General features: G+C 36.7%; 1 protein-coding gene across 1 annotated transcript in view; it reads left to right on the top strand.

Moving 5' to 3' along the window:
• Window positions 1-242: 242 nt before the first annotated feature.
• Window positions 243-19,809, top strand: part of Plcxd3 (phosphatidylinositol specific phospholipase C X domain containing 3) — a 199,243-nt gene continuing 179,676 nt past the window's right edge. The window contains exon 1 of the mRNA XM_010633876.2: window positions 243-589. Coding sequence (XP_010632178.1) covers window positions 487-589 — 103 coding nt within the window. The 5' untranslated portion in view covers window positions 243-486. The remainder of the gene's footprint in view (window positions 590-19,809) is intronic.

Here is a 19,809-nt window from a genome sequence, read left to right as displayed (position 1 = left end):
ATCTCAAAGTCTACTAGGATTTTAGCTTCAGCCTCCAGACTGCCTTTCATACAGTGGAGACCAGGAAGTCCCACCAAAAGACAGGGCAAGAATATGAAAAAAGCAGCTTGGTGAATCAAGTTTTTAAAAACACAAGAGTAAGAATAAGAAGCCAAGGAAAGCCGCAGAATGGCAATGAAAGGCAGAGACACCTAGGAGGGTTAAGGCTGAAGGAGGGAGGCGGGAGGGAGGGGAAGGCAGACACTGGAGCGCGGACGTCAGGAACAAAAGCTCCGGTGGAGTCTGGCGGAGGCACTCCGGGAGCATGGGGTGTTTTGAATAATTATTAAAATTAGCATGTGTCTGCGCCATCCTGTGGGTGTGGCGCAGAGCGGAGTGTAAACTCTAGCTGGGGCTCAAGCAAACATTGGATTGGCGGCAGCAGCCTGCCAGCTTGCCTGCCTGCCCGAGGAGTGCGGGGACCAGCTCGCGCCGCCGACCTGCACGATGGCCTCGTCTCAGGGGAGAAACGAGCTGAAATTCGCCGACTGGATGGCAACTCTGCCGGAGAGCATCCACAGCATCCCCCTCACCAATTTGGCCATCCCAGGTAGGCGCTGGGCGCCCGCTCCCTCTGCCCCGCCCTGCTTTATCCGCCACTAAGTGGGAACTTGCGGCGATGCCCGCGGGAGGGAAACTCGCCTTCTGGGGTGGGTCGCGGGCCAAGCCGGCGTTTTCTAAACCTCTAGGGACGGTGGCGCCAGGAGTCAAGGTGACCGCTTTCCGCGGGGTCCTAGAAGCAAGCTGTCCGTGGGCGCAGGGCTGGGGCAGGGAAGAAGCCGGGCTCTCGGATGGAGCCCCGGGCCCCCTCCAGAGGTTCGCCCTGCAGTTTGGGGGATTGGGAGGCAGGTTTCTGAATTGATGGGGTGACAGTGCGCGGCGAGTGCGAGCTGGTGTCCTAAGTCTCGGCGTCCTCCCGAGGATCTCCGGACCATCCCTGGCATGGAATTGAGCACATTTGATAGGTAATGGGGTGAAACCTTCTCCAGTCCTTAAGATTCGTCCTCAGTCTCCTTTAAAGAGACAAAGCGCTTCCCGAAGTGTGATGAAAGTTCAGGGACAGGCACTGTGAGATGTCTGCCCTTGACGCGAAGCTGAAGGGGCGAGGAGCAGAGGTCAGCGTTTCCCTGATCGTGTGGACTCGGAGGGCCAGGCCGAGTGGCCACGGTCTGGCGCCTGGTCCAAGTGCGTGTCAGCAACGTTAGGCTGCGGGTCAGGAAAGAAAACCATTCCCGACTCTGCGTTTGCTGCTCAGAACAGATGGGAAAGGAAACCTGCGTGATAAGGGACGTTGGGGTAAGATTATTGGGCGAAAGGTGGGGAAAAGGCGATGGAGCTGGTGTCAGGACGGCCTAGAAGCAAGAAACATGCATGGTTATCAAGAGACTTCAGCATGGCACTCGCGACTTGGACCAGAAGACTAGGCAGGTTTCCCGGGGCTGAGTGCGCAGCAGCCCTTAGCTCAGTTACACCGGACAGGACTATTTACAAAGGACAGCTAGGGACAGGATTCAAGTTCCTTACCAATTAAACTACACCCGGGCTGAAGGAGAACACACCTGATCCTTCCCGGACCAGATTGGAGGGCAGACTACTGATGGGTAGTCCACCTCCCATCCAGAGCAGAAATGGGTTATTAAGTTCAACCTCTTGTCTCTCTTCTCTTGCTCTGACCCATCCAGTGCCCTATCTGAGTCACTTGGGGAAAACAATGAAAAAGAAAAAGAAGAAGAAAAAAAAAAAAAAAGGAAAAAATCCCCCTTTCCCCCAAACAAAAACCTATTCCTGAAAACCTCAAGGAAGGACCCTGGAATTGGGCAGTAACTAGTCAAGGGTTGCTAGTTAAGTGGCTATTAGGTTAAGATGACAGGCACACGCAGCCCTGTGAGCACCTTCCCCAGAAAGGATTGTCTCTTTTTGCCCTTCTAGAATAGGTAACTTCCCAAGGGCCCAGAGGTCTCCAAAGAAAAGAACAACATAGCTTCTCCACTCTGCACTTACCCTGCTATCTGGGGATTGCTCTTTTGAAGGAGACAGTAGAAACTACACAACTTTGCTGGCAAAAATTCCACTCTCAAATCCACAGACATCTCCATTTCTATTCTTCCTTAGTTTTTATATGGCTTTTAGACAGTTATTTTCATGTAATTTGTATACAAATTTTGTATACACAGAGAAAGTAAGGACAAGGACTGGGATGGAATTTAAAAGCCAAAATTGGCATAGCTAGTTCTGAGAGATAATAGGATGCTGTGCCTGACTCTACCTTACATTTCTGAATCACATCACATTTCAAAGCCCTGTTAATGTGTGCCAGCTAGTATCCTTCCAAAAACCTTGTGAGGTATACTTTTATCTTCATTTCATAGATTTTAAAAATCCAGAAACTCAATGTAGATAAATGAACCACAATCACTTTAGTGATCTAACCTCTAAACTGAACTTTCCAGAAGATCTACTAAACATTTTGGAGGGAGAGGCTTTAGGATTTGTGTCTGGATGATTCTGCAGCAAGTTCCAACCCGGGTGAGGAGACAAGAGACTGAACATTACTAGCCACAGGATACTTTTCCTTTTTTTCCCATTGGACAAACTGGACATGGGGTCAGCAATTTTGATATTCTGGTTGTCTTTGTGTAGAGACATAACGATGATTGCATTAGGATGCCATAGGAATTTCCATTGCATTCCCATTGCCTGTGAATAGAATATCCAAAGTGAATCCCCTTCAGAGCCTCCCATTTTCACTTCAAGACTTCTGAGAAACACACATACACACACACACAAGCACACACACTGCACATCACCAAATCTATATGCCTTCATGCCCCCATGATTCTGTAATGGAGATTTGGTAGATCCATATACAGTATATGCAAGTAGGATTAAAAATATAGTTGGCACTTTTCTGATTTAACACTTGAATTTTTGGAGGAATAGCTCACATTCAAACTTTGATAGTCAGAGAAGGCTAATTGGAGACTATTAAACACTAATGGAATAATTGCCTTAAAATCATGCTAATAGCTTCCTGGCTGCTACATGTTTACTTGGCCAGTTGCTACAGCTTGAATTAAGCAATTATCCCTACCATTTAAAATCACGCCTGGTGCACCGCACAAGTGTGTCTATGGAGGGAAGCTACTGCTCAGTCATCCTCAAAGTTTCAAGATTTTTTAGGTAGAAAGCTAAGAGAATGAAGATCTGCTTAATTACGAGGCCACCTACTTGAGGGCAGCTGACCCAAATTATGTAGGACTACCTGAAAAAACAGTCTGCATTTGTGTGATATTTCCTACCATGTGTGCAGTTCATTAAATGTTTCTCATGTCTGCATCTTGAATGTTTTCAGAATCAATTCTTTCATTGCTATTTTGCATGAAATAGCTTCATGATTTGATATTGACTGGGCTGAGGAATTGGTTAGTAACGGTATTAGTAATTTTACTTTTATATTTCAAAGGAATGATACTGCCAGAACACATTGACTGCTACTCAAATTTTTGCCTTGTTTATCATTTCTTTCTCTCTCTGATAGAACCACACTAAAATTTCTTTCATGCATATCTAACAAGGCATTTTGGGTTTATAAATCTGTGTACTCTCTCCAGGAACAGGGGAGAGAAGTTAGACAGGAGAAAGACAAAGTATTAAATATAGGTAAAGGTGGGTCTGATGAGTATTTGGCATCTTTGAAGTTCCATTTCAATATTCATGGTGGCTCCAGAACTTGTGGAAAGGGATCTGTCATGGGAACAAGAAAGGTGTTGATAATCTGGGTCCATGACAATGAGTTGTTCTGCACAAAATTGAAAAGACTGAAAAGAGTTTTCTTCATGGGAGGGATCATCTATGCATTTTCTGATATGTAATGAAGCTCATTTACACATAAGGCAGCAAACTGACTCCACAATGATGAAAAATTGGTCAAGTGTTGGGGGAATGGAACTTCAGAGACAATGTATTTTTCCTTGAACAGGGCATTGTTGATTGTACTTTATACAAGCAATACAGAAAAGCTTTATTACTTGAAGATTATACCTGTGAATTTTGTTATTTTCCTCTAGAAAACATCAATGCCGATGAAAAAGAACACTTACATAGGAAAGTGAGGGCATTTATACAACTGATTTCTGTGGTTTTGCTTAATTCTGTTTCATGCTGAGGGTCAAGCTTGGGGCCTTTTACATGCCAGGAAAGTGTTGTACCACTAAGTTACACTTTCTGTCCTTTTTAGTTTGTAATTTCTTTCCTCACAATCATCTCTTCTTGTTCCCACTGTTCCTAAAGCCACCTATCTTCTTCTCCTTGTAATTTAATATTTCTGTTTTAATTGGAATGAGACAATCTATAGGGTGTATTTAGGAGTAAGTCTAAATGAACCAACTCCCCCCCAAAAAAAAAGGATTTAAAAAACATTTTTATTTGGGGTAGTGTTACAGAAGTTAATCTTTCAAGGCATCCAAATCACAACAAAATTGTTTAATATGAATATCATTTTTGCATTCTTTCCAATTCCCAGTTTTGTTTTGCTTTTGCTAAAAAAAAATAAGAAAAGAAAAAAGTTAAAACTATATTGGGGTTCAGACTTTTAAAAATGTTTAATTGATACATCAAATTTGTGCATATTTATGTGGTATTTCAATACATATATATATATATATGTATATATTGCATAATGTTCAAATTAGGTTAAACTTATCTTCTCAAATGTTTATCATTTCTTTGTAATGAAAATTTCCACAGCCTTTTCTTTTAGCTCTTTCGAGATGTACAGTACATTATCAATATCCATAGTCACCCTGTGTCAGTGATGGTGAATCTTTTAAAGTCCGAGTGGCTCCAAAGCATGCACATGGGTTCTTTGTGCACTGTTATCTGATGTTCAGCTACTGGGGTACTGATGGAGTAACTTAGGCCACCTGTCAACAGAGCAGGCTCCGTATGCCCACTGTGGCACACTGCATGTAGGCTCGCCACTACTGCCCTATGTGCAGTAGAACATGAGAAGTTATTCCTCCTATTTAACTATAAGTTAGTACCTGATGAATACTGTTTTTCTATCCCTTGCTTCTCTCTACTCTCCCATAAAGAATTTCTGAAACACAATTTGTTCTACTTGGAATTTTTCTTAAAAATTTAAATTGAGTCCCTAACTATTGTCAATCAGTGTAAAGTGATATATATCTTAATATTTACAAAGTATGTTTTTTCATATAGTCTGCCAATGATCCGCAAAACTTTTTCTACTCAAAGTTGGTCCAACAACCAGTAATATCTACACACATGGGTAGAAATGCAGAATCTCATATCCTACACCTCAGATTTACTTAATTAGAACCTACCTTTTAACAGGATCCCTAGGTATTTCATATGCACATTTGAAGTCCTAGAAAAACTGCTTTGGTGTACCTCTAAGGGGAAACTTTATGTAAATGGAAGAGCCAAATTTAAATAAGTACCTTACTACGGGGCTTTTTCTCTTGGGCCATCCATTCTATTCATGAGTGTTCAAAGTTACAGTGAGGCTTAAAGCCAGAATCCTATGTTTAACTCAGAACTAAGGGCTCAAGCTTGGAACATCTCTGATAACTGACATTATAGTTCTTCCTTCACCTTGAGCATTAAATGTTATTTAATGCCACGTAAGTGTTCAAATTGGGTCACTATGATAAATTTAAAACCTTTTCCCTCCTTTTTTTAAAGTCTCGCTGCTCATTGATATTGACTATCAGCAGCACTTACAATCAACCCATCTAGTATTGCTAATGGACACTAATGCCAATGTGAGAAGAATCCTTATTTTGATTCTTTGTCCATTGAGTTTCATTCCTTATTGTGCACAAGCCCAGCTACTTTTGATATGTAGATAAACTGCAGGTTAATTCATTTTATCTATATGTTAGAACTTCTAAATATTGCTTGCAAATAAAAGTGTCCCTGTGAATGAAAAATGTACTAATAATCAGCATCAGAAAACCATCAAAAGCAAAAGCAAATAGTAAATGGGTTTCTGATGGAGAGAAAATGATTTTGTTTGTGTTTGAAAGACACACTTCATGTATTTGATGCATAGTGTACATGAGTAGAAACGTGTAATGTATAAATGTAGTTATAATTCACCTGTTTGAAGTTCAAGTAGTTGGACATGAAAAATATTCTAAAATAGTTAAAATACTACTACTACTACTACACACACACACACACACACACACACACACACAAATACATCTCAAATTGCTAAACTGGATACCACAATATTTATACACTAAGCTCATGTACGTTATTCATTTGAAAAATCTCTACACTTTTACTTAGAGTTTATTTTCTCTTATTAAATTCTAACCATGCCCCATCAGATCAGAAAAAAATAAATTATAGAGAGGAAGAAGTATACTGAGTGCCATACATCAATAGTAATAGTAAGAAATATTTTTGAGGGAAGACTAACAGATGAAGACACATTGACACAAAAAGTAGTGTCCTCTAAATCCTACCAGCCCCCAAATAAAATCAAAGTCATAGCAGTTTTCAGTTTCAATTCATTTCAAATTTCTTAATGGGTTTCAAAATAGTTCTGAAAGTCCCTGGGAAGCTTCTTGAGTATGATCTATAAGCCAATTCCTTGGGTTAGAATGATAAGCCAGTTCTTTAGGCTACCACATGGTCTCTGCCACTTTTCTTCCTTCCTGTCTTGGGGACAATTGGGGGAGTTGTTAATTTTGCTCCTTAGATAGATAGATAGATAGATAGATAGATAGATAGATAGATAGATGAACTGTGCATTCATAGTTCTATGCCCAAACATCACTGCCAGTGGTAGTTGTACAAGAGTCTGTTCTGGGTCTTCAAAGGCCCAACATTAAGAATTCTAATGTCTAACAAGGGTCAAAGGCTTCCAGAGCCAAGTCCCCTGTTATGGAAACTGTTGATCCAACTTCTGCTGACTCTGCCATTGCTGTTGAAGCCACAAATACTAGTACCACCAGAACTTGTATATCTATTGGCTTGGTTTATATTGATTATTTTGTTATCCTTTGGCCATGGAACTCAGATATGAGTTTACAAGAGATTACAGAGAATAATATTTGGCATAGATTTTATTTATGTTTTGCATTCTTGATGTTAGCTCACTCTGTGTGTGTGCCTGTGTGGGTGCATATGTGTGGGTGCATTTGTATGTGTGCATACAAGAAAGCATGTACTTGTGTGCATTTCTGCTTTCTCTTAAAATAATTTTTTTTTCAGGAAGCTTCTTCATTTCTTCTGTAAGTACAACTCTGGTGGTGCTACCTAATCATTTATGGAGGTAAATGTAGAGTAGAAATAAAAGCAAGATCTTCATTTTTCCACCCAAGCAGCATGGGGCAGTGTAAACAGAATCAAATAATCCTTCATACCTGAACTAATTTCTGAGGGCTCCATTATATTAAGGCACAGAATAATTGATATACTCTGACCCTTCAAAAAAATGTTTGAAACACACACACACACACACACACACACACACACACCACTTTAATTCTTTTTACTTAAAGAAATAATCTCTGTTTTCTAAAGAATTTACAATTGCCACCAGTGAGAATTTGTCTCACCCACAAGGATTCATTTTTGAAAAGCAGAGAAGATGGTGGAAATTCAAGGAATTCTTAAATACAACTATATAGAATTTAATGTACTCAAGAAGCTATACTATATCATTTCATTTTTCTTTGCCTGAGTAGGGCTAGCATCAGCCTCAGAAGTCTGAGGAGCACAAAAGAATGTAAATTATGTGTTTCAGAAGGATAAAAGAGGTGAAGAAAAAATCTACCATGTACAGATAGAATTCTGCTGCCAAAAGCTTTCCACAGCACCATATGCTTTTATTATGCTCTATTAAGAAAGGGAGATAGGGCAGGAAGAGAGGGGCAGGAGGAGATGGTTAAACATTCTTGAGAAGCAGCCAGGATTAGTCACCTCCGGAGACCAGGTACTGAAGCAGATGGCCCACGAATTTGTTTAATGTACTCTTGTTATTGTTATGTTCCTGTATTTCATTACAGATCCTGGGAGTGGACAGCTCCTACAACACTCTCTTAAATGCCTATTTTACATTAAAATTCTATTTTACATAGAATTCTTCCTGGGAGTTAATTTTTATGAAATAGTCATGATTATTCTTAGTCAACATTGAGCCCATAGCCTGAGTATTATAATGATAATTTGGTTTCTCACTTCACTTGTAGTATTTTTATTTCATGAAAGAAAGTGGGCCATGGTGAATGGTTAATCTTAGTTGTCTGCTAAGCTTTTCTGGAGTCTTTCTCTGGCAAAGTTGGTGGTGAAGAGGAATATTCATTTGACAGAGTCCTAATGGAGAAAAGGGAACACACCTCAGTGTATGTCTTAGGTCATACACCTCTGTTGGAAAAGAGGACCAGAGCATCCTTAGTGCAAAATTAGCCCTAAGCATGCTCCTATCATGACCTGCTGTGGGCCTTCCTCAAAATAAAAGTGGTTAGGGGACTTAAATATCCTGTTAAAGAGGAAGACTACAGGATGTAAACTTTTGAATATTCTTCCTCATCTCCTCATGTCCTCATTTTTCTTCTTATTAGGACATATTCTTTGGTCCTCCATTAGAGTAACTCTTGGAGATGCACCCTTAACAGTGTTGTCACAGTCCTTCATGTTCTACTCACCTAGAAAACCCCATTTGCTTAAATACAACTTTCTACTATCCCTATCATAGAAAACTTCAGTAGATAGACATTATAGGAGGAAAATAGATTACTGGAGAAAACTGGATGTCTGGACAAATTTCTGACCAGGAGTTTTTAAAAAATGTAATAGAAATAGAAATTAATAGAGTGTGTGTTTGTGTGTGTGTGTGTACGTATATTAAAATATTTTTTCTCACTTCTATGAAAAAATAAAACAAGCTTTCATAGCAAAATAATCAAATAACCATAGTTAGTACATTGTGTAGCATGTAAAAGAATGGCAAACTGTTACCCAGAATATATCATAGACAAAATAGACTCCTACAAACAAGAAACAAAGAAGAGGGAAAATTTTCTTTTCAGTGAATGAAGGAAAACTAGTAGTATAAATGAAACAAATTAGCATATATCTTAAAATATTTTTGAAACAATGGAATAATCTGGGAAATTATTTGAACTTCTGTCTACTTCCTATTTATTATCTTCTATTTAGTTCTGTCTCTGTTTCTGTCTCTGTCCCTCTCTCTTCTTATATAAGAGAAACATATTTAAGCTTGTGTGTCAGACTTACTTCACTTTACATTACATTCTCAAGCTGCATCTACTTGTCTACAAATGCCTCAAGTTTATCTTTATAGTAGAGTAGTACTCCATTATTTATAAATACCACACTTTCGCTAACCACTCATTTCTTGAAGAACATAGACACTGTTTCCAAGATCTAGCTATTATGAATTGTGTTGCTACAAACATGGGTATGCATGTATCTTTGTAATATCACCACATGATCTCCTTTGGGAAGATACCTACAATGGGATAGCTAGGTTAAATGGAATTTCTATTTTCTGTTTTTCGTTTTTTAGCAATATGCACATTCATTTCCATAGTGATAGTTTATATTCCTATCAACAATATAGAAGAGTTCCATTTTCCCCACATCCTCACAGGCATTATCATTTAGGCTTTTGATGATAGCCATTCTTTCTGGGGTAAGAAGGCATTTCAATGTAGTTTTAATTTGCATTTCTCTAATGGCTGGCAATTTGAACATTTTTCATGTATTTATTGGCCATTTTTACTTCTTCTGAGAAGTGTGTACTTATTTGTGTTGCTTTTTAAGAATTTTTGTTAGTACAAGTTTGCAGTTCATGTAGTTTACGGTCATCTTCCCGAGTGGTTGGTTATACGTACTTACCACAGCTTGTTTCTTGGAAAATCCACTTTCCATTCCCTCCCACTTCCTCCCTCCCCTTCCAATCCCTTGATCTCATTTTTCATTCTTGTTAATATTAATAATCTGATGTTATGGCATATAATATTTATATTAATTGAGGTGATTAGGTTCCTGTATGTGGCATATGTTTATTCTACTTATTTCCCCTCTCCCATCTCCTCACCCCTTGTGCTTTTTCCCTTGGACCACTTCCGTATTGCAAGAGATCCATACCCTTGTCCCATTCCACTAATAATTTATTATTCTTTTTGTTTGTATTTTGCCTCCCTCAAATGATGGATACTATATGATATGTGAGTTTGTGTATATGGTTTATTTTGCTCAATATTATATCTTCTCGTGCATCCATTTTTCATATGCATGTCTCAAATCTGTCATTCTTTATAGCAAAGTAGTATTCCATTATATAATTTTGATTGGGCCTTTTATTTGGAGGGGTATATATACAGAATACAGTAGATGTATTCTCTGAGGAATAGCTGGCAAATTTTTTCTCATTCTGCAGCTTGTCTCTTCATTCTCTTTCTTGTTTCTTTGCTGAGCAAAAGCTTTTTAAATTGATATGATCCTATTTGTTGATTCTCAGTGTTATTTTTTGTGCCACTGGTGCTCTGGTTAGAAAGCCCTTGCCCATGCCTATGTTGTGAAGAATTTTTACCTATTTTATCTTATGGCTATTTAAGTATTTCTGTTTTAAATTTTAGATCTTGACCCATTTTTTATTTTTGTTTAGCACATGGTAAGATATATGGGCCTAGACTAAATCTTCTGAATGTGAATATCCAATTTGCCCAGCATCATGTCTTGAAAGGCTATCTTTCTTCGAGTGTATGTCTTTGGCCCATTTGTCAAAAATTAAATAACTGAATGTGCTTGGTATTGTTTCTAATTCTTCGAATCTGTCTCACAGATCTAAAAGCCCATTTTTGTGTCTGTATCATGCTATTTTAATCACAGTAGCTTTTTAATATAACTTCAAATCTGGTCTTGTGATACTTCCTAACTTGTTTTTGTTACCCAGGATTACTTTTGCTTTGGATCTCTTCTGGTTCCATATTAATTTTTAGGATTCTTTTCTCTAGATGTGTGAAAATGCAGTTAGTAGTTTGATTTGGATTGTGTTAAATCAGTATGTCAGTTTTGGAAGAACAGCTAAGTTCTTTGCATTAGTTGTGCATAACATGGAACAGAGGATAACTTTCCATTTTCTGACGTTCTCTTTGATTTCCTTTTTCAGAGTAATGTAATTTTCATTGTTGAAGTCATTCACTTCTATGATAGGTTAATTCTTAAGTATTTAATTTTTGGATGATATTATGACTAAAATTGGTTTCCTAATTTATTTCTTAATTAGTTCATTATTAGTGTATATGCTATGATGGGTTTTGTGGGTTTATTTTATATCCTGCTATGTTGCTGAATATGGTTATTATTTCTAGGAGTCTTTAGGAATTTGGGGGGTTTTGTAAGTGGAAGATCATGTCATCTAAAAACAATGACAGTGAGACTTCTAGGAAGCTGGTGGAGTGGTGAACATCAGAGAAGCAGCCTCTCCAAGATTTTGTGTTGAAATACTAGAATATAGCAGTGTGAGAAAGACAAGAAGGAAGTGGATCCCTGTGACCCTGCAAGGATCTGAAGTTAGAAATGGAGACCATGGAAAAGTGAAGAGAGTGACTTCAATGCAGAAGGAACAGGTGGCAAGTGGCACTTTCTCCCTGAGCCCTGACTCACTGCATGGGAAAAGTAGCTCAAACCTGTAGGTGAACAGTAACTGCTGGTGAGTCCAGAGGCCTCCACAGAGAAATATACCAGTGGAGCAGAGACATGGATACAGCAGACTGCAGTGGCTGGTGTTATTTTGATTCAGACATTCCCCAGGAGAGGGTTATGGGCTGGTAGCCATCTTGGAGAGGGGCCAACTGAGCTCAGAGCTCAAAGCAGCTGTGGGCTGCCTCCAGATAGTGTAAGCATGAAGAAGAACACAGCTTAAGTTTCTAGGAGGTTAAGGAGGTGAGTTCAAGCTGGGGGGAGCCACATGGAGTGTTGCAGTATGAACAACTCAGGTTCTAGACTTAGGCCAAGAAAACAAGTGGAAATGTAGGTGCAGACTTACTGGGATTGTTTACTACTCCACCAGAACTCTACATATGCTTTGCTGGGATTAATCAGTATGGATCTGGTCTCTGTTTGCCCACCCTATATACCTGGGACACACACCCTAGAGTGGAGATTTTTTCTCATTTTTTTTGTTTTGTGTATCTTTTGCTTTACACTTCTATTTTGGGTTTTGTGTGTGTGTGTGTGTGTGTGTGTGTGTGTGTGTTTCTTGATTGTTCTTGTTTTTACATGAATGTGAATAATATTGTTTCTAGTTTTGTTGTTGTTGTTGTTCTGCTCAGCTCTTTTTTTATTTCTTCCTTCTTTCTTTCCCTTCTCTTTCTCCAGTTTCCCAAAGGTTGCATCATCTTTCTTTGTCCTTCAGCCTTTCTTCTAATCTCTTCTTCTATTTCCCTATTTTTCCCCCCTCTAACCTCTCTTAAATTTTCTCCCAAGGGTAAAATTTCCATATGAGGGTATGCTTACTGTGTATAATTTTCTAGTTTAAGATATTGTTAGACAACTGCAAATATAGTTCATACAGTTAAAAGTGGCAAATTAATAGTTACCACAGTTTCAGTTTGTCATTCTCTAGCCTGTGTCTGGTGCTATTGTTATTACTGATTGTACCACTTTACCCAAGGTGATATAATTGTTCTAATAAGTTATTCTTCCTGTGTTACAAGACTAAGATTGCCTGAGTGTGATAAACAATACTATTGGATAGTGCCAAAGAACCAGAGTAGGCCAAATAGACAGAAACTTCTCATTCCCAATAAAGTGAAAAGGTAGAAATTTTCAACAGTCTCAAAACTCAAAAGACTGATACATCTGGAAGACATCTCTAAGAAATAATAATTTCTTCAGGGTTCTCAAAACTAGCAATAAAGCTACCTGTCATAAACAATTTATAAGGCTAAACCCAGGAATTAAACTAAAAAAAAAACAATAGAAAAATGAGAAGACACTTAAGCAAGATGCAACCCCAGTCTTCTCGCTTACTAAAGGCAAACCTAAGAGAAATGAAGTGGAACAACTTGAATGACATCTATATGGACACTGAAGTGTTACTAGTTGACAAAGCAGATGAATGAGACTCCAGAAAAAAATCAGATAAATAATTTTTCACAGATAACTACAGACATGGTTATCATAATAAAGGACATGGTTAGCGACTCTACAGTAGGTATGAATACAAAAATAGAAGATCCTAGGAAAATGATGGAAACTACAAATGCCCAACATAGGAAAGAAATGCAGTCCATGAAGCAGATTCAAACAGATATCCAGGAGATTAAAAATTTCATTGAAAGTATGTGCAACAAAATGAGCCAATGAGAGGATGGATATACATATATACATATAGAAGACAGGATTGTAGTTAGGGATCATGAAAAGAAAGATTTCTTAAAATCAGGAAGGGGTTATGAAAAACTCAATCCAACAGCTGTTAGATGATGCAAAGAAGAATAATATAAGGTTGATTGGAGCCAATGAAAAAGTAAGAGACAGTGCAAATGACATTTTAAAAAAGGCTGCTCACAAAGTAATGGCAGAAAGCTTCCTAAGCATGGAAAAAGAATTTGTCAAACAGATAAATGAGGTATATGGAATTACAGTTAGCCATGATTTAAAAAGAACTATGCCAATAAAAAATCTAAACCAATAAAAAATCTGCACTAAATATAATAGTCAAGATTCTAGAAATTCAACACAAGAACAGAATATTAAAAACTGTTAGTGAAAAGAAACAAATCATCTACAAAGGAAAGCCCATCAGAAGCACAGCAGACTTTATTTCATTTCTTACATTTTTTCATATTAATTCCATTCCCTTCTTTCCTTTCCCGTACCCCTCCCATTTCCTCTTCCCCTTTGCACATTTTCTTACTATTTCACCTTATCTATTATAAATTTTGATCCTTATTTACACTTTCAGTTTCTAATACCAGAGAAACTATTTGGTATTTACACATGTGTCCTATGATATTAAGAGTATCATTTCAAAGTGCAGCAGTGGAATGGGGGAAAATAAGAACCAAGATATATTATATAAAGGTGCAATTTTCCAATGATGAATGTCAATATTGTCTACCTTAAATGTACCAATAAAATTAATTTTAAAAAATTACAGCAGACTTCTCAATACAAACCTGCAAGTCAAAAAGAGCTCAGAGTGAAGTCTTCAATGCCCCAAAAGGAAAGAACCCCCAACCCAGAGTCATGTACTCCACAAAACTATCTTTCAAAATTGATGAAGATGTAAGATACTTCCAGGACAAAGAACATTTGAAGAAACTCATGACCACCAAATAAGCACTCCATAATGTTCTGAAAGACATTCTAGAATGATATAACAAGGTCTATAAGCCCAAGAACTCCAAAAGAATGAATCCACCAGATAAATAATTAAACAGAGGAGGGGAGGGGGAATCAATAATAGGAAAATAACATGACAAGAATAAGTAAATACATATCAGTTATAACCATTGATGTAAATGATTTCAACCCACCAATCAAAAGAAACAGACTGACAGAATGGGTCAAGAAATAACATTCAACAATATGTTCCATATAATAAAAAGGTTTAATGCAAAAAATTCATAGACTGAAAGTTAAAGGATGGAAAACAATAATTCATATGACAGGAACCTGGAAAGAATTAGGGTAGCTATTCTATTTGCAGATGAAGTGGAGTTCAAAAGTGGAGACAAAGATGGTCACTCCATTCTTGTAAAGGCAGAAATCCAAGAGGAAGAGATAAAAAAACACAAATATGTACCAAATATCAGCACATCAACTATATAAAACAAATATTAATGGACATGAAAAATCAAATAAGCATTAATACAATTATAATGGGGGACCCAACAACCCACAAATGAACCGATCAACTAGAAGAAAAATTAACAAAGAAATATCAGAACTGAACCAAAATGTTGAACAAATGTACTTAGAAGATTTCTACAGAGTGTTCCACCTCAAAATATAAGAATACATATTCTTTTCAGCTGCACATAGGACATTCTTCAAAATATACCACATACCAGCTCATAGAACATGCTTAAGTAAATGCAAAGGAATTGCAATTATCTTGTGCATATTATCAGACAATAGTGTAGTGAGATTAGAAATCAATGGCAAAAGAAACCAGAAAACCTTCACATACACATGGAAATTAAATGACACACTCCTGGACAACCAATGAGTCACAGATAAAATTAAATAAGAAATTAGACAGTTTTTACATTTAAACAAAAATGTCAATACAATACAACAGAATTTATGGGACACAATGAAAGCTGTCCCATGAGGGAAATTTGTAGCAGTGAATTCTCAGATCAGAAAACAGAGTGAGCTCGAATAAACAACCTAATGTTGTACCTCAACCTTGTAGAAAAAGAAGAGCAAGTTGAGTCAAAACTCACATAAGAGAGAAAATTATAAAGATCAGAGCAAAAATTAATGCAATTGAGACTAAGTAAGTAATATAAAGAATCAGTGAACCAAAGAGTTGGTTCTTTGAGAGATTAAATAAAATTGACAAATCCTTAGCCAACTTTATCAAAAAAGGAGAGAAAATATTAAAATCTAATCAGTTAGGAATAAAAAGGGTGAAATGACAACAGATACTGCAGAGATCCATCAGATCAATACCTGCTTTGAGAACCTATTTTTTAATAATATGGAAAACACAGAAGAAATAGACAGATTACTATATACATATGAATTAGTGAAGATGAATCAAGAAAATATAAAAATTCTAAATAAACCATATCAGTCAATGAAATTAAATATATAATGAAAAATTTACCAACAAAGAAAACACCAGGCCCTGATGGATTCACTGTTGAATTCTACAAGAAATTTAGAGAAGACCCAATGCCACTACTTCCAAAATCTAATGAAATTGAAAGGGAAGCAATACTCATAAATTAATTCCTGGAAGCCAGTATTACCCTGATGCCAAAACAAGAGAAGAATGCCATCAAAAAAGAGAATTACGGGAGCCAATCTCCCTAATGAACATAGATGCAAAAATCCTCAAAAAAAAAAAAATTTTTAAAAAAAAAAAAAAAAAAAAAAAAAAGGTTATACACCATGACCAAGCTGGATTCAGCACAGGGATGTAGGGATGGTCCAAGGTATGCAAATCAATAAATGTAATATACTATATTAACAGAGGCAAGGGCAAAAACAATATGATCCTTAGAATAGATGCAGAAAAAGCATTTGCCAAGGTCTAACACACATTTATGATTAAAAACCTTACAGAAAATTGGCATTGATTGTCTTTTTCTCAATCTGATAAAAAAAACTATAACAAACCAATATTATACTAAATGAAAAAAAGCTGAAAGCTTTCACCCTAAAATCAGGAACAAGACAAAGATGTCCACTGTCACCATTCTTGTTCAATATTGTACTGGAAACATTAGCCAGAGCAATTAGAAAAGAGAAATAAATAAAAGTAATAAGGATAGAAAAGGAAGAAGTTAAAATATTGGATGGGTATGATACTCTACACAGAAGACCCCAAAAACTGCACCAAAATTTTTTTGATTTAATAACCAAATTAAATCACATAGCTGGATACAAAGTGAAGACTGAAAAGTGAATAACATTCTTGTTCATAAATAACAAATTCACTGAGTGAGAATTTAGTGAAACCATATCTTTCACAATAGCACCTCAAAAAATGAAATACTTAGGAATGATCTAGCAAAGGAAGTAAAAGACCTTAACTTGAAAACCACAATGATGATCAGAGAGGCCAAAAAAAATCAAGAGCCGGGGATTTGGCTCAGTGGTTCTGCCATCTGCCTCACAAGCATAAAGGCCTGAATTTAATCCCCAATATATATATATATGATCAAAGAGAACATAAGAAAATGGAAAAGATATCTCTGCTGTTGGGTAGGAAGAACCATTATAGTGAAAATGGCCATACTTTCAAATTGTTGTACAAATTTAATACAATCTAGATCAAAATAGCAATAACATATCTCACAGAATTAGAGAAAATGATCCTAAAATTTATTTGGAACTAGAAGAGACCTAGCATATTAAAAGTAATTCTGGATAACAAAGGCAAGCCAGAAGATATCCCTGATGTAAAACCATACTACAAAGTTATTGTAACAAAAACAGCATGATATGGGAAAAAAAATCAGACAAGGAACAATGCAACAGATTAAAAGATATAGAAACAACTTCAAACATACTCATCCACCTTGTCTTTGACAAAGGAGCCAAACACCTTCACCTAAAGAAAGATAACCTCTTTAGTAAATGGTTCTGGAAAAACTGTTTTCCATATGCCAGAGATTAAAATTAAACTCATATCTTTCACCATGCATTAAGCTAAAATTGAAATGGATCAATATCTAAATATTAAAACAGAAACACCAAATATAATGGAAGATAAAAGAGGTATAATTCCTGAAGACATTAATGTAGGCAAAGACAATGAACAAAACACTGATTGCACAGGAAATATCACAAAGAATCAACAACTGGGATCTTATTATGTTAGAAACTTTTGCATCCAAAATAAGTCACCAACAATGTAAGTACACAACCCACAGTATGGGAAAAAAATTTTGCGACCTTTCCCTCAGACAAAAGATTAACTTCTGGAATATATAAAGAACTAAAAATAGGAAGTGAGATCCCCAAACTTAAAGACCTAATTCAAAAATGGACATCTAAAATGAATAGACATTTCTCAGGTGAAAAAGTAGAAATGACAAATAAATATTTGCAAAAATGTTCAACATCACTGGTCATTCAAGAGAGGCAAATGATAAAGAAAATGTGGTTTTTCTATAAAATGGAATATTACTCAGCCATAAAGAATGAGAAAATAGATTCATTCATAGGAAAATGGATACATATTGAAGATATACCCCCAAGTGAAATAAATAAGGCATACATGTGTAAATACCGAATAGTTTCTCTGGTGTGAATAATCTGCAATAATGCAGAAGATCCTAATAAGATCACTGACATTTAGAAATAGGAAGAAAGGAGCTAAAAGTGTAGGGAAGGTGGGATGGGTAGGGGAAATATAATAAGGGAAAAGAAAATGTGAGATAATGAAAATATGGAAATAAAGTGTTTGTAGATGGGGAGGGGAGGAGGGGGTGAAGGGAGGGCAGGGACAAGGGGAAAAATAAGAACCAAGACTTGTCATGTAGAGGTACAAGATCCCAAGAATGAATGTAACTGTACTGTATCCCTAAAATGTACCAATAAACTCAATTAAAGTTGGAACAGAAAGAGAGGCAAATGAAAACGACACTGAGAGTCCATCTCACTCCAGAATGATTGGTTATTAACCAGAATCAACCACTAATAAATCCTGGTGGGGATGTGGGGAAAGAGGAATGCTTCTTTCTCTACTATTGGTGGTAGTGTAGGCTGCTGCAACCATTGTGGAAATCAGTTTAGAGATTTCTCAAAAAATTAAAACCAGAGGTTCCACTTGACCCAGTATTCTCCTTTTTGATATTTTCCTGAAAGAATTAAAAGCACCATACCATAATACTAAATGCACACCCATGTTTATAGAAGCAAAGTTTGTAATAGCTTAATCTTGGAAACAGTCCAAATGCCCATTAATTGAAGAAGGGATAAAGAAGATAATAATTTTCTTATACAATGGGGTACTACTCTGCCAGGAGAAGGATAAGCTTGAGACATATCTAGCTAAATAGGTGCATTTTTAGACTATACTCTTAAGTGAAACCAATCAAACACACATTTAAATAACACATTGTTTCTCTGGTGTGAGAAATCAAAAATGTAAACAAGGACCCAAATGTACAATAGATATTGGGAAATGGGAACAAAATATTCAAATAAGAAGGAAAAAAAGTGAGGGGCAAGGAGGCAAGGAATGAAGGGAAAAGGAAAATGAATAGAAGGAAAAATGGAAACAAAGCTTTTGTAAATAAGAAAGGTAAGAGGGATTAAGGGGGAGGGAAATAAATTTTTAAAAATCAAGATATGTTATGTAAAGCTACAAATTCCCTATGACGAATGTTATCAGTATGTACATCTAAAATGTACTAATAAAAAGGAACAAAGAAAGAGAAAATAATGATAGTTTGACTTTGTTCTTTTGTATAAATACTCCTTTCAATTCTTTTTCTTGCCTGATTGCTCAGGCTACACTTTTGAGGACAGGGTTGAACAGGAATGGTGATAGTGGATATCCTTGTCTTATAGCTGATTTCAGAAGGAAACCTTTCAGTGTTCTTCCATTTAGGATGGTATTGGCAGTAAGTTGTTAGTAATAAATGTCTTTTATCAAATTGAGCGAAGGTCCTTCTTTACCTATTTTCTTCAGTGTTTTATCATGAAAGTTTGTTGGATTTTGCCAAAGGGTTTTCTGCATCTATTTAGATGCTCATTTAAGTTTTCTCCTTGTTTTTATGTGATGTATTACAATTTTTGATTCACCCACATAATTCAATCACCTTCCAAACACATGAGGCTTTGTGGACCACTTTAGATATAATCCTAACACCACTGAACAGAAACTCCCTATTTCCCTATCTGTATCAGTGTCTGTTAACTACCATTCTGTGTTGCAAGGTATTTGGCTACTTTAGATATATCATATAAATGATATCATGAAATTTTGACCTTTTTTGCTAATTTATTTCACTTTGCATAATATCCCCAAGGTTCATCTAAATTGTAGCATATCACAGATTTTCCTTC

This window comes from Fukomys damarensis, unplaced genomic scaffold (assembly GCF_012274545.1).
Source record: "Fukomys damarensis isolate Sample0158 unplaced genomic scaffold, DMR_v1.0_HiC HiC_scaffold_1, whole genome shotgun sequence".
Taxonomy (NCBI): domain Eukaryota; kingdom Metazoa; phylum Chordata; class Mammalia; order Rodentia; family Bathyergidae; genus Fukomys; species Fukomys damarensis.
This window is presented reverse-complemented; position numbering and strand designations above follow the sequence as displayed.